At 40.3% G+C, this 16,004-nt stretch overlaps 1 protein-coding gene across 3 annotated transcripts in view; it reads right to left on the bottom strand.

Moving 5' to 3' along the window:
- RASEF (RAS and EF-hand domain containing) overlaps positions 1-893 on the bottom strand; it is a 56,973-nt gene extending 56,080 nt beyond the window's left edge. For 2 of the 3 annotated variants that reach the window (XM_010967500.3, XM_074363131.1), the window contains exon 1: positions 168-892. In XM_010967500.3, the coding sequence (XP_010965802.3) occupies positions 168-601 (434 nt within the window). In that variant the 5' untranslated portion in view covers positions 602-892. Of the gene's footprint in view, positions 1-167 lie in introns of all 3 variants that reach the window. The other variant, XM_074363132.1, reaches the window with a different exon arrangement.
- Positions 894-16,004: the final 15,111 nt, after the last annotated feature.

Here is a 16,004-nt window from a genome sequence, read left to right as displayed (position 1 = left end):
CTCATCTCGGAAAAGTTAAAGTGAGTCGGCGAGTGGAGAAAGCAACTCAGAAAGAGTAGGGTCCAGTGGGTCTGCGCACACGTCAGCGTAAGAGGGAGAGATGGCAGAGCCCCAGGGAGGACAGGAAACACCATCACCACCTCCCGCCCTCCAAACCGCACACGCACCTGGGGATGAACTTGGCCTCGTCCCCGAGTCGCGCCTGGAAGTCCTCCCAAGCCTGGCCAAGGCTCGCCGGGTCCGCAGGGGAGGCCAGCGCCGCCGCCGCCGCGTCCTCGTCGCCCTCGTCCTCCTCGCTGTTCCCGGGGTTCGACCCCGCCCGGGCCCGGGCGGACGCCGACTCCCGCGGCCCCCGGCCCCGGCGCCGTCCCCTGTGGCGCGCCCCGCGGAAGCCGCGCGCGAACTCCTGGAAGGTGATGGCGCCGTCGCGGTCGGCGTCGAGCCGCTGGAACACGGCTTCAGCGTCGGCCGGCCGCACGCGCAGCTCCGCGCACAGCGCGCCGAACTCCTCGCGCTCCAGGCGCCCCGAGCGGTTCGCGTCGCAGGCGGTGAAGACCGAGCGCAGCCGGGCCAGCTCCTCCAGGTCCCCGTCCGCCTCCATCCCGCCTCGCGGAGGCGACTGCGAGGGCTCCGGGGCGCGCGGCCCGTCCCGGCTGCGGCGACGGCAGGGAGTCTGGGGCCACGTGCTGCCGCCCGGAGCTGCGGCGAGTTGGACAAGTCGGGCAAGTTAGGCCACTGATAGGAAGGTCCGGGAGGATCGAGGCGCCTGGGTAGATCAGGACGGCGCGCTCCGAACGGGCTCTGGAGCGGTGCGAGCGCACCCACGGCCCCGCGTACCGCGCAGCAGCGCCCGCCGCGACTGAGCGCCCGGCGCGGCTGCACGCACCTGCCGGGCGCACGCGGCTCCGCCCAGTCGGGGAGGAGGAGCGCCGCGCCCTGGCTCCCACGCCTCTGCGAGCCACGCTGGGCTTTCCCCGCAGGGCTTTGGAACCTGGGTTTGTGGCTCTTGGAGTTGGGGGACCCGGTGGGAACTGGGGGTGAGACTAGCGTTGCCAGGCCCTTCGGTGTCAACAGTAGTTGCTCGGGTAAATCAAGAGTTGGTGTGAGCGTGGGGAGCTAACTGGACAGAAAGGGGAAAGGAAGGTAGGCGTCGGATTCCACATTGGTTAACGTATGTGTATTTTATTCTTTTTGGATTCCGTAAAATTGGTAAACTTTTGTATATACAAGTTTTCTCACAAACCAAAGTACAAGATTTACCAGATTTACCAGAAGACCCCATTCTCCGATGCTTTCTTTAATGCATGTACATCCAGCATTAAGGTCCAACTAGATGCAAATTAGGAATCGGATCTTCCAGATAGATCCTCAAGTCCAAACAATTTTTCTCAGTCCTTGTCTCCTCAACCTGAGAGAAAATTAATAACCAAAATCCTTGGCAGGCAGCAATATTTAAACAAGGACTGAGGTAGCTTTTTTTCCTTTAAACAAATCTTAATGGAAATTATATACGCAGATGTGTATTACCCTTCAATCTTAAACACTTATTTCAACAATACTATTGTTGCTTTAATACTGGCTGCTTCATGGGTATAAGATATTTAAAATTCATCCATCTTCACCCTTTAAAAAATCTTGTCTTATTTCCAAGAGACCCTCACTGTCATATGACTTATGTATATGTTCCCTTTGATGATTCTCATAGCCTGTGAATGCGTTAGGGTTATTTTTACTTTCTTCACATCAGTTTCCTCAACTTTTTAGACTTTCTTTTATTTCCATTTGTTTTAGTTATGACTCTGTATTCCACTTATTCTCATTCTGGATTCTTTTTATTCATTCTTACTTTGATAGTTTTTAATATGATAAAAATAGAGAATTTGACACATTTCCTCAAACTGATGTTCTTAAACAGAAAGCTAAGTGCTGAACATCTGAGGAACTGTTTCTTCTTGAATAGTACAGTAAATAAGGTCAACACAGCATCTGTCAAACTGTAAATACTACTGATAATTGGCATCTGTAAATGTAACTGATAAATTACCAGCAAGGTGTTCTGCTAGAAGCCCTGGCCTTGCAATCTGATTGCTAAGTGAATATAGTTTTATACAAGTCAACAGCTAATACACTGAAGTGAATTTTATTTTTAGTGCAATATAAATTGTTATTGATTTTATATGCTTCCCTCTTTCTAAAGATTGATTTTTCCACATAAAGAAAAAGTAGCTAGCTTAGTAATGCCTTCAAAGCTTTACAAATATACTTATTAAACTGAATCTTTGAAATATTATCATTATTCTGTAAGTAATTAATAAATACCTGTATTTTTCAAAATGGATGAATGAATACTTTTAACTGCTTAGGCAGAAGTGCTTTCTTGAAGACAGCTCATGCCACTTCCTTCCTTAACTCACTCTGACCATTGTATTCAATTCTAAATTCTCAAATTCTTTGTCCTGCTTTGTCCTTTCCATAAGCCCCTTCCCTGAAGAGTCTGCAAGAAACATGGATTATTCCAGATGTGAACACATCTTCTCATCTCCACTGATATTAATCACCTCCAGACCTCCTATAACAATTATCTATTACTGCATAACAACACAACAAACACCTAGTGATTTAAAACAGCAACCGTTTTATTTGTTCGTAATTTCATTGCCATCAACGTGGGCAGGGCTCAGGTAGGTAATTTTTCAGCTGGCATGCCTGGGATCCTGTAGTCATGGTGGCTTTATGAGTGCCTCAATCCTCCATCTGGAAGTCGGTCCTGGCTGTTGGCTGGACATGTGACTTTGGCTAGCATTGGCTTTATCACATGGTGGCAGTGTTCCATGAGGGTAAGTCCCAATGCACAAATGTTTTTCGAGCCTCAGCTTGTGTCATGTTTATTGATATTCCATTGATCAAAGCAGGTCACATGGCCAAGCCCTAAGTCAACATGGGAGGGGATTAGATAGGGTCATGGATACAGGGAGATGTACTTTATTGGAAGCCCTTCCTATAACAGTTTATCATATCTAGCCTCTAATACAGTCACTCAGGCTCCTGTCCTGCCAACCTCCTGTTCATTCTACACAACCACAGCCGGATGGTCCTTCTTAAACACCAATTACTCTGCCATTCTGGAGCTGTGTTTCTCAACCAGGGACAATTTTGTTCCCCAGGAGACATTTGGCAATACCTGGAGACATTTTTTGTTGTCGCAATCTGCAAAGTGGGAAATGCTAGTAGGTAGAGGCCAGGGACGAGGTTAAACATCTTACGATACACAGGCTCAGCGACCCATAACAGAAAATTATCTGGTCCACAATGTCAATAGTCCTGAGGTTGAGAAAGCCTGTATCCCAGCTCATCAACCCCCAGAAGTGCCCCAGTTAAAAAAGAATCAACGGTAAACTCTTTGTCTGGGCATCCAAAATCCTCTGCAATCTGGCCTTACCTTATATATCCCAAAATCTCCATTTAGTCTCCATTAGGGCTCCTGCTGTCCCCGAAATACGCCATACTTGATTACATGATTAATTTAATAGCTCCTTATTGTCATGGCAAAATGTAAATATCAAACATCCTTTGGCTTTTTCCTCTTCTGCCTAACCAAACCACTTCCCAGCCTCAGGGGAAGAGCTGGATCCTGCTTTTCCTACCAAAGTTTTCAGTTTCATTGTGCCCTGTCATTTACAAGGACATTGCCTAGCATGTATTGTCAGCTCAGGCCACAGGAAGGCCTTCTTTCTTTTCTTGTTTTAGTCTTTTTCATGGTTTTATTTTTCATTTTAAAACTCTGATTCATCTGGAATTTATTTTGGGTCAGGTGTGAATTGTAGATTCCACTTTACTTTTTTTTCCTGAATTTCTACCTAGTTGTCTCAACACCGTTTATTCAGCATCTCTTTTCCATGTATTTAGATACAACCTTTAGCATATACTAAATTCCTGTAAATTTTTGGTTTATTTCTGAACTTTCTTGTCTGTTCTACTGAGGAATCACTCACATTTTGAAAGGACTCTTTAGCTTATAAAAAGATTCCTAAAGGGCTCCTAGGGGATCTAGGAGGGCTCCTAAAGGAATCTAGGGTTGCCTTTCGTATTTTTAAGTGTTTATACTTTAAACCTCACAAGGTACTAAGGAATGCTTTTAAGTATCCCCAGAAATACACTTAAGGGAAGACCAAGGTTATATAATCTGTCTCTAATTTTTTGAAGAATTAGAGGAAAGAGAGGAGAAGAAATAACTAGGAGGCATTTCATTTCTGTTTTAGCATCCAGGAACAGCTAGCGAGGAATTGGAGATAACAGCGCAGCCTTTGAGAGCCAGTGAATTGGTAGGTAAGGCGAGCTCTCCTGTATGACTTTTCAGAAAGATCAGTTTGCTTTGTAGCTGTCCAAGGATTTTAAAAATCAGAGATAATCTTGTTAGAGAATGTTTCTTAAACGAGTGAAAAGATCCTATTGTGATCAAATACATTTCTAAATTACAAATAAATTGGGAAAAGAATCCTACTATAAAGCTTCTTGGATGAGATAAAGAAAGCTGTTTATACTTGTTTAATCTAATGTTTCCTAAATGTATTCGACCATGGAAACTTACTGTTAGGTTTTGTTTTTGTTTCAGTTTCTGTGGGCTTTCCGCAGAGTTAGCGCTCTTGAGAATATACTTTGGGAAATTACCTGCTAGACAATGAATAGGTTGACGAGTCATGAGAAATTAACCTTTGCCACTAGATCATAAGTTGACCCAACTACCTATAACAGGGAATGAGCACCACCCCTTAACCTCCTTTTCACTGAGTGAATGGGTAGCAGCTTTTAATGGAAGCCTGTTGTAATCTACCCTGTAGGATTCCCTGCAGTTGCAAGAGCCTTTCTCAGAGCTGGACTTAACACTGAAGTTACACTACGCCCAGAAAGACCTAATAAGCCTGTTAAGATGGAACTTGATATCCAAGTAATGGCATACCGCTGAGGGACCAATTAGTTGGTTCAGGAACTCTCTCAAACCAACATAGCCCTGCAAGAGCTTGTGTGTTAGTTTTCTCATGAGTATCTACTCAGGCTTTCTATTCCTAAGACAGTTATAAGAAAATTTTGAAAATTTCACAGAGAAGAATGTGTCAGCAAATTTATATCATAGTCATTTACTTACTCTTTATATAAATATGAAGAAAGGAAAAGAATAATGTAACATCCATGAACCCAGAAAGTTCATATCTGAACATTTTATCATATTAACGTCAGATCTTTTTTTTTTTTTTTTTTTTTTTTTTTTTCAGAAAATAAAGCCTTATGGGCCCAGTTGAACTTCCTCTTTGACTGCATATTGTTTCTGTGATCAATATATAGCATTATTATATGTGTGTATGTGCTGGCAGTCAGACTTCGGTAAATCTTACATTGTAAAAAATTAAGTGTCTCTATATTGCTCCAAACAGTATCAAACACCGCTTCACAAGTTAGAGCAGAGTGGGCATTCGGTACTAGAGCTGAGGGAGAAGTGCTGACTTTCAAACTTCTGATCCCGTTCAGTGATAACCAAGCAAAGCTCATATGTTATTTCCGCACATCAGGAAACCGTGTGTCTCATAATCTCGCACCTCTCAGTCGAGACAAAAGTTTGCATTTCATATTACATATGCAGGAAATAGAAAAACTGAGTCTAGTAAAAATATATCCATTTCAGTTCAACTTTGGGACAGTAAAACAAAGCCAACCGTGGTAAGCAGAATTGGGTAATGGCCCCCCATGTTCCCACTCCTTGGTGTTCGTGCTCTGTATGATCCCCTCCTTTTCAGAGCGACCAGGTCTGTGAAGAGGATGGGACAGTCACCTGTGATTACTCTGTATTATATATGACCCTGTCTGAGCAGCCTGGAGTGAGATTCTCCTGCTGGTCTTGAAGTAGCTGCCATGCTGTGAGAGGGCCCTACGGCTAGGACCCAAGGGGTTAGATTTAATGTGCTTAATTGTGTCAGAGTTATACAGCATGTACTCCAACATGAGTACATGCTGTATACAACATGTCTGGCTTCTTTTGCTCAGCATAATAATTTTTACATGCATTCATATTGTTGCATGTTTTGGTAATTTCTTTCTGGTTAATGAGTAGGATTATATTATACATATGTACCATGGTGTGTTTCTCCATTACTTTGTTGATTGGCATTTGGGGTATTTCCAGGCTTTGGCTACTGTGAATAAAGCTGCTAGAACTATTCTTGTACAAGTCTTTGTGTGCAGAAGCATGTATGGGTCCATTTCTCCTGGGTTGATCTGCACAGTCTTCAGCAGTGGGACTGAGACTGTCACCTGCTGGGTGACATTGCAAGATGTCAGTATTGCACGGTTGCTTCTCCTCCTTCCCTTCCCAGTTCTACCTCCCCTAACCTTCCACATCCATGTGAATCCTCATCTGAGTATCTGGGTAACCCAGCCAAAGGCAGTGCACAACTACTTCCTTGGCATGAAACAGTCTCCACGGAGACTCAAGTCTAAGGCTGTGGCATTGTCTTCAGTTTGTGAAAGGCCCCTATGGAATACATGGGCTACCTAGAAGCCACTGCACTGCCCTGACACAGGTCCTGTAGAAATCAACACACGTGACGTTGCTGTAGGACATATAAAACCACTGTGTATACAATTAAATATTTGTGAGTTATAAACCTGGAGATTGTCATTCTCAGTGAAGCAAGCCAGAAAGAGAAAGAAAAATACCATATGAGATCATGCCAGTGTGGAATCTAAAAAAAAAAAAGACAAACTTATTTACAAAACAGAAACAGACTCAGACATAGAAAATAAACTTATGGTTACCAGCGGGGGAAGGGGAGGGGGAGGGATAAATCGGGAGTTCAAGATTTGCAGATACTAACTACTATATATAAAATAGAGATAAATAACAAGTTTATACTGTCTAGCACAGGGAACTATATTCAATATCTTGTAGTAACTTATGGTGAAAAAGAATATGAAAACGAATATATGTATGTTCATGTATGACTGAAGCATGGTGCTGTACACCAGAAACGGACACATTGTAAACTGATTATACTTCAATAAAAATATATATAAAAGAAACAGAAAGAGAAAATATTCCTCCAGAGTTATCCCACTGATTCTTCTCTCATCTACATTGAGTGACTGAAGAAAAGTAGATGGCAGTGTACCAATTAGTAATCTCAGGTAAACGTTTAAATGCATTACAAACAAATAATACAAACAAGAAGGAAAATACAAATATTTAAAAGTTTGTACTTTTTAACTTTATCATTATTTAGAGGGGTAGAGGGGCAGAGAGGTTTGGCATACAAAAATGCGTTATTTTTGTATGAGATGCCAAAATTTCATGTGCAATTACCCCTTGATAATCCTTCTCCATCTAAATTAAAAAAATAATTTATATCTTACTTTAACTAGGAAGATTTCTGGGCATATTTAAAAATAAGTGTATTTTCAAAGTCTTTGCTGCTAGAAATTCTGCTTTCCTGAAAACATTAGCAGGTAAGGGCAAACACATCATGAAATACTCTGACTCACTCATACGCTTCTTTTATCTCGCACAGGTCAGAAGTGATGGTGCAGCCGTAAAGATGGAGAATCTTCAATCTAAAACAACGAAAAGACAAGGCTGCAGCTTATGTGGAGGGGATACATCGAAGCATGATAAATGCATGGAAAGTCTTTAAAGTAACCTTGACTTACTCTTTATGTTTTTCAAAGGAGAGAGATATCATCATACTTGAGAAAAATATATATACATTTTATATGTCACGTAAGGAAAGGAATGGTGAGAACGTCTTAAGTTAAAAACCAGCTGCGTTCCAAAGGAAAGAGTGTTAGGCTCTACCCCAAGAGAGACTCACTGGCCATAAATAAAGTTTTACTGGAACACAGTCAGACCCATTCACTTTCACTGTATAAGAGCACAGCTGAGTAGTTGCAACAGACACGTATGACCTGCAAAGCCTGACATGTTTATTCTCTGGCCTTTTACAGAAAAAATTTGCTAACCTTGCTCTATATGAAAAAGTGAAGGAAGGCAATGCATTCACAAAGAATCTCCTTATTTTCAAACCATTCTTCTACCCTGAAGGTAGCTTCAGCACCTCTATCGATTCTTCAGACACCGTCATTCAACTTACAGGGGAGGAATTAAAGTCATCACAAGGGAATGATGATAGGATGAAGGAAGAATGTGGAAATTCTATTCATGGTAACTTATTTAACATTTTTAAAATTAAGAAAATACCCACCCACCAGAATCTTGTGCAATTTTGTCTGGTTGGTGAGTTTTTTGTTCCTCAGTAATTTAGAAGAATCCTATGATAAATTTTGCTTGGAATGTATTAATTTTGCCTTTAATGAAGAATTGCCAACCCTCCTTTTAGAAGGCAAAAAGGACCATGTTTTCATGGTGTTTCCCATCTAACTTCCCTGCCAGTGACTTCAACTTACATTTAGTATTAGACCGCGGTACTCAGTTTGACCTCAGTTCCATTTCTGCTCTTTCTCTAGCTGGTTTCTGATCAAAAATTTTTTCAGTATAATTTTGAATTGCTCAGCTGTGTGTGTGTGTGTGTGTGTATGCATGTAATTAAAAACTTTTTTCCCTCATAAACAAGATAGAACAAAAATCATCAAAATCATTTTAGCAAAAGACTTTTCTACCATTGTGGCAAGTTAAAAAAAAACAAAACCCAAAGTCCAATGACATAGGAGAAGGCATTTTAAAAAATTAGTTTTTTGAATATATGTATGTATACACATGATTGTACACCAGAAATTGACACATTGTAACTGACTGTACTTTAAAAAAAAGAACATTAAAATTTTTTTAAATGTGAGTTTAAAATAAAAGACACATATTTCTCAAAAAAAAGGGGGGGGGCTTTTAAAATTTTTAGCAACATCTCAGACCTGGAGCGATGCTGGGACCATTTCCAGGATCACCTTTCCCTCTGTGATCACGGTGTCTCTGGGTATCCCCTGCCTGGGGCTGGAAGGCCCCTGTTTCCTACCTGTCTCAAGGCTGGGGACAGACCTGGCTGTGGGATCTGCATGTCAGCTCCCAACTAGCATCTCAGACATCTTCTCCCTTCCCTGGAAATGTCTGGGCTGTGCATGTATGTTTTTAATCATAAAAGGTCCTAAAGCCTTTTTGAAAGTAGATGGGATTTATAAATTATAATTAATTATAAACTACTAGGCAGCTATGTTCATTTTAATGTTGGTAATATTGGAATGATAATTATGTCAATATTTCCTTGTTATCAATTTACTAATTATTTTAGAGCTGTTCAAGACACTGTCCTTTTTCCCAAACTTGTATTCTAACAATAGATAGATCATATCTTAAGATCACAATGGATTTTTTTTTTCCCTAGGGAAGCCTATGAATTTTATCTCAAATACTCAAAAATTATTTTGGCTCTAGGGAATGCAATGTGCACATTATTAGATCAAAAATACATTTGTATTCATCCAAAATAATGGAGAAATGTACATTCCTGTGTGGCATGAAAGTTGTTCCCAGTTCTATAATATGAGATGTTAAAATATTAATCACTATTTTTAGACCAAAAAAGATTAAAGCTTCTGTTCCTGGAAGTACAAAATGAGACAAACTAGATCAGTCAGAAAGAGATCTACAAAATTCTAAAACCATCCCTACTCCTCTGGAAAGCATTATAGAATTCAGTATTCCAAGGATGAGACATTCAAATAAGGCTCTTTTCACCAATACCCTAGAGTCTCAGCTTAGCAATGAACTAGGTCATCAATTTTTAACTAATGTAGTAATTGGAAATATAGAATCAGGATTTCTAATATTGTTAAACGTATTCCTTAATTTGTAAGTCTTTAATGTTATAGAGGAGTGAATAAAATAAAAATTTAGCTTTAAAAAAAAGGTAAAAGGTCATTTGCACCAAACAGTGAGACAGAATTCTTGCCCACATTTGTTGAGAATGCTAGACGTTTAGAGATTTTTTTAAAACAATGTAGATTTCAGTATGTCTTTTAAGCTCTCAATTCATGTTTTCCAACAATAAACAAATTATTAGTTAATTTTTATAAGATTCTTACAGTTGGCAAGAGGAATTTCCTCAGACTGTTCCAATATTTTGTTTGTTTTGAAAACTAAAAAGTTCCAGGGCCTCGTATAGAAACATTAGTTCTATGTATTCTCCTATTTGTTCTATGGATAGCCCCCCACCCCCTTCCTTAAAGATTAATTCATTACAAAAATCTTTCGTTTCATTCAAAGAGCTCAGATTTCACAGGGTAGAGTAGGACTAATAAAATAATTCTTGAAACATGGGACACTTGAAATTGTAACTTCAACTCCGGTCATTCCTGAACTGTTTTGATTTCCTGAGCTTGTATAATTCTAGGAAATGGTGTTCCAAGGCCAGAGGCCAAAATAACCAAGTATTTCACTTAAGTTTTCCCAAGTATTTTTTTCTGAATTTTTTAAATGAATTCCAAAGTACCCAGGAACTAATATATTTTCTGCTATTTGAAAGGTCATGAAATTTGGTGTAGTCTTTTTTATTCTTTTTCTTTTTTTCTCCTGGGCCTAAATATATTTATTTGTTTGTTTACACAATTTACTGGGCCCTGCCCTGCCCCAGGCACTGGGTTCCTCCAGGGCAGCAGCCCGGCCCACGTGCCCCATAAGACGTGAGCAGCCCAGGAATGAGGCCAGTGGGAGCTGGGACCACAGGTGGGGCAAGGGGGCCACCACAGTCAGCTGCGAGTCACCTTGCTTTGGTCTTAGATGAAGTTACCAGCAGCTGTTTTGTGGGACACATTTAATGATTGCTAGAAGTCTCTTGAAAATGAGAACAACCACGAGGATTTATAAAGAAGCACAAATCAGTCCCCAGCTCTTATCGAATTTCCCCTTCACTTCATGACGGCATTTAAGACTGAAAGAGACGCAAGTAGGCAACATCCACGTTCTCTCACCATCTGTAGTTTTTACAAAGTTTTTAAACCTCATCCGGGGTGACATTCCCGCAGAAACTGAGTTTCACACATTCCAAACTAATACGACAATAATTAGACAATGAACAAACCCTGGAAAACAGAAGGAGGACAAAAATTTATTAGAATAGATTGTAAAATGTACTTTTTAGTAAAGTTTTCAAAAATTCAGTCCTCAAATTTACTTTGGCCCTGCATATCTGCTAACTCCCACCCCATCCCTCCTCACCTACTGTTCCTGCCTCCCAACCAGGCTGAGGCTGCAAAAGGAACTTCCTGAAACACACCCAATTAGCACACCTAATGAAATTTCCAGACTGTAAAAATCAAGCAAAAAAGTAAAGATGACAGGGCAAAGATCTCAAGATGTTAACGATTCTTAGAGAGATGGTAATGGTAGATAAATCCAGGTAATTACTACACTGTTATCATTTTGATGTATATTTAATAATAATGAGGTAAAAGTTATTATCTTAACATCTGGCACCAGAATTACCCCCAGAATGGAACCATCTTTGTTTGAGATGATACCTTGATAGACTCTTGCAGGAGAAAAGTATCTGCAGAATAACATGTGCTAGTTATGCCACTTTTCAGAGACAAGAATGGGTTTTTCTTCCTCCTGACAAGTGACTAGGGAAGACAGTGGAGAGAACAGAGGACAGAAAGATGGAGAGAGGCTGGAGCCAGCAAGGTGCAGGCTGTTGGGGAGCCAGGGGGAGGCTGTAGTTTTTACAAAGTGAGAGTGTTGTAAACCCTCCCTGAAACGTTTTTACTGATGTTTACTTTGATCACAAATGAACCGGAGAAAAGGCACAGGTAACATTGACCGTGTGAGAGGGAGCAGAAGCCGAAGAGGCAACAGGAGACAGGAGGGAACACAGAGCATAAGTCCACCCCAGAATTTGTCAAAATTCTGGGCATGGAATTTTTTTTTAGTGGGCGTGGAATTTTGATCACCTTTAGCAAATGTTTACCAAGATCTCAAGAGTCAAAAAAAGCCTCTTCCAGGACAAGGGGTCGCTGTATAACCTAAAGCACTGGTTCTCAGAGGATGGCTCCCGGACCAGCAGCCTCAGCGTCACCTGGGAAACTGTTAGAAATCAGACGGGCTTCACCCCTGACCCACTGAATTGGAAACTCCAGGGGTGGGGCTCATCAATCTAGCAAGTCATCCAGGTGATCCTCATGCACATAAAACCTGAGAACCACTGGCCTGGAAAAGTGGCTCACAGCCTTGGTCACATATTAGTTTCACCTGTGACATGATGATTAAACAGTATTCATGCCAGAGAGTCATTCTCTGTGATCCCACCAACATAAACAAATTCTTCTTCTAAGAAACAGGTTCTTGGAAATAAATCTGTAGGCAGAAATGTCAAAAATCTCTGTCAAACAACACTTTAAATTGGCATTCCTATCAGATTTCCTAAAAATAACAATTATCACTTAATAAAATCCATGTTCAATATTATATGTATGCCCTCCAGAGGCCTTAATTCTTCTGTCCATTTCAGACTCTTCTGTTAGACTAGTTACTAGGTTTCCATAAAAAAACTGGGGGCTATAGGAAGACAGGTGAGAAGCAACAATAGCAAGAAAGTGAAGGAAATTAGGGGAAGTAGGTTAGCAGCAAACGTGTTTCCATGTCCCCACAAGTGTTGCATAAACGGGACATACATCAGTCTCAGAAGAGCAGAAACAGAAACGTAAGACAGTCAGTCCCATATAGAAATGGTCATGCCAACAATAAAAGCAAAGTCACTTTCAAATTTAAATTCTAAGTATTATTGTCTTTGCTCCCCAGGCGGTGGACCCATATAGTACACGTGGCCTGTGCACACTATCAAAGATGACCTGGGTTAGAGATTTTGAGCATTTCACATAGCATACCATGGAGCGTGCTTCTTAATGTTAACAAAGTCAAGGAAAAGCTTCCACGGACTTTCCCTAAAAGAATTCTCCGTGTTCCCGCCATGGTGAGACCACACGTATCTAGTAAGAAATCTATGCCTTTCAAAGTTTTGAAACATTTATACATACACAGAACTCTCATTTCTGTCATCTTTAAAATGCATGGTTTTACCCATTTCAAATTAATAACAGAAAAACTAGAGTTACTTTAAATTTCAAGGAAATAGCCATAAATACTGAAATTCTGATATCTCTTTGGGTTCCAGTGAGTGATTAAATTGGTGTCATTGAAAAAATAAGTCTTCCCTGTGCTAATGGTGAAAATTCATAATTTTTCATAATGGATTTACTCAAGCTGAATAATACTTTTTTTTCTTTTTAAAAATGTGCCTATTAAAAGAAGAAATAACCACCTTTCCTTAAATCAGTGGCAAGAGCTTATGTGCAGTGAATAATACTTATTTGGAATAAAGAAAAACTTAATATTATCATAAACAAATAATAATGCCTAATATGTACGGAGTGCTGTCTTTGTGCCAGGACCTTACATCTTCCTGTGTTAACTCACTTAATCCCCATAATGATCCTAAAGTTGCCGCTATTATTTTTATTGTCATGTTATTGATGAGGAAACTAAAGCACAGAGAGTTTTAAGTGACTTATCCAAGGTCACACAGCCAATGAAAGAGCTGGGGTTTGGACCAGGGATCTGGGTTCCAGAGTCTACAGTCTAAATCCATCCTGCCTCTCAAATGAACCAAATGAGTCATACTCCTTGCACAAGAATGAAATGAGTCTTTTCCTAAACATCTTAGTTAGAGATCACATTGCTTCACACAAAAAAGTAATCTGCCTCTCATTCGTGATAGTCTATTAGTAAATGAATAGACATGACTCTGTTTTTGTATAACTGTTGTTACTCATTTCTGGGCTTAATCTAGATGATAACATAAAAACCTCATGATTGTCCCTCAGGACACAGACACAGGTGTCTGCTGAGTGTTTTCAGGAGCAAAAAAATGGTGTTTTGTGTTTTCTTCTAGGAAAACAAATTCGCTCATGTGAGAAATGCAGTGGAAGGCCAGTCTTCATATTGCTGTAACATGTCTCTCTCAAATTCTTCAACCACGGTTGGAAGTTCCCGTCACTATTGCTTTTAGAATAGAACATTCTTTTCTCTCATAGTTGAGTAAATCCTGCTGAAATTAGCCAGGCTCTGTTCCACAGGAACCACTGCTCCAAGAGTTGTCGTAAAATGAAACACCGGCGTGTCAAAGTGCCCATCATCCGTCACCTACTTGATCATCTCTCCATAAACTACTCAAATCCTGGCTTGGGTGTGATAAACAATGCCATCTAACTGGTTTTGAATAAATATGTGAGTTGATTGAACATTTTATTTAAGACGTGGGAGTAAAATATAAATGGAGGATACTGAGGAGGCCTGAAGCAGATAATCCTCTAAGAGAAAGCCGACAAAAAATGGGGATGTGGCCATAGTTACTGGGAAACACACAGCTAGAATCTCAAGATCAGAAGGAGATTGAAAATGGGGCAAAATAAGCTCTTTAAAGGAGGAATTGTTCTCTCCTCTGTATTTTAATTAGTGTGACCTTGGCCTTTGGAAACAAAGCAGAATGCAAAAAAAAAAAGGTGTCTTCTTTTCTTCCCGTTGGCAACGTTCTACACTCAAGAAGCTCGCTCCCTCTGTTGCATGTCAGTGTAGTTAGAGACACAGCCTCCTTCTGCAGTGAAGATGACCTTCTAAAGAGGTCTGAGCTGTCTTTATTCACAGAAGCCCACCACCATCAGTACCCCAGGAAAACTGTGGCTCCAGCTGAACCACACTTCTGTCAGTTCTGTGTCACCCAAGGGAGCTAGTTTTGTCTCACAGACAAAATCAGTAGTAAAAATCTAACAGTGGCTTATCATTAGCCTCAGCATATCCTATAATCACTTTTTCCTTTATTATATTTTAGTAAGTCATTTATGAGTGAAATTCAAATATGTATAGCAAGCTGATCGAGGGGACCATAATCACAATCTTTATCCATATAGTCGCAGATGAAAGACAAAAAGAAAAGCAGAGAGAGAGAAAGAGAGAGAGAGAGTTTCCATCTGTAACAGGGCTTAAACATAAATAACAGATTGGGCCTAAATTAAAATGAGGCTTCAAGGCTATAAGGAAGTAAATTTATTATGTCTTCCTTTCTATTTACTTTGACTGTTTGATTTTTCTCATGTAAAAGTTTGTAGGACTCGGAGAAGTTTACTCGGTCTACCAACTGCTGTGTAAAAGATGGAGATGACGGATGGAAGTATCCTTAGACGGATGACATATGTGGAGCAGCAATCGGGAGGGGAGGCGTGTCAGTTTTGCAAACCCAACGGAAGTTGCTGAGCCCAGTGGTCTGTAAGGATGTGCATCTCTGTGTCTCTATAGTAAGTACACCTGTGGTAAATGAGTGACGAATACCCGAGTATGTTTATTCAACGGGGCCCGATTTTTTCCATTCAGATCCGTTTCTGGACCCTGTATCTAATGTGCACACAGTTCCACAGGAAGAAATTCAGCACCATCACTTTCTTTCTTCTAGAGCATCCCATGGGTTACAACTTCAATGCCACCTTAGAGCAGATGAGTTCCATAAAGAGCTTTGTGCGTGACTCTCCCAACCTGATGAATGAATCTCACATATTATCTTTAATCAGAGACTTTCAAGTTTAAGAACTGCCTGTGCTTATCATTGGAACATGTTTTAAAGCACATATATTTTGTACATAACTCATATATTCCACGTTAAAATATACTCAGTCTGTCGAGAAAACCTAAGAGAATTAACTGAAAAACTTTTCATAAAATGATATACTTGGACAAATACCGACAAAATATTTTAACTACCAAGCATTAATACCCTAACATCTCTGAAGAACACGTACAACTCTATGAAATAAGATGTATGCTTAAATAGTCAAAGGGGCAAAAAATTAATACATACACATACACAAAATAAAAATAAATCAAGAAATGCAAAATGCCATGAAGAATATTTTAAAAATTTGATGTGTAGGGGGAGGGTAATAGCTCAGTGGTAGAGCACATGCTTAGC

This window comes from Camelus bactrianus, chromosome 4, assembly GCF_048773025.1.
Source record: "Camelus bactrianus isolate YW-2024 breed Bactrian camel chromosome 4, ASM4877302v1, whole genome shotgun sequence".
Classification (NCBI taxonomy): domain Eukaryota; kingdom Metazoa; phylum Chordata; class Mammalia; order Artiodactyla; family Camelidae; genus Camelus; species Camelus bactrianus.
This window is presented reverse-complemented; position numbering and strand designations above follow the sequence as displayed.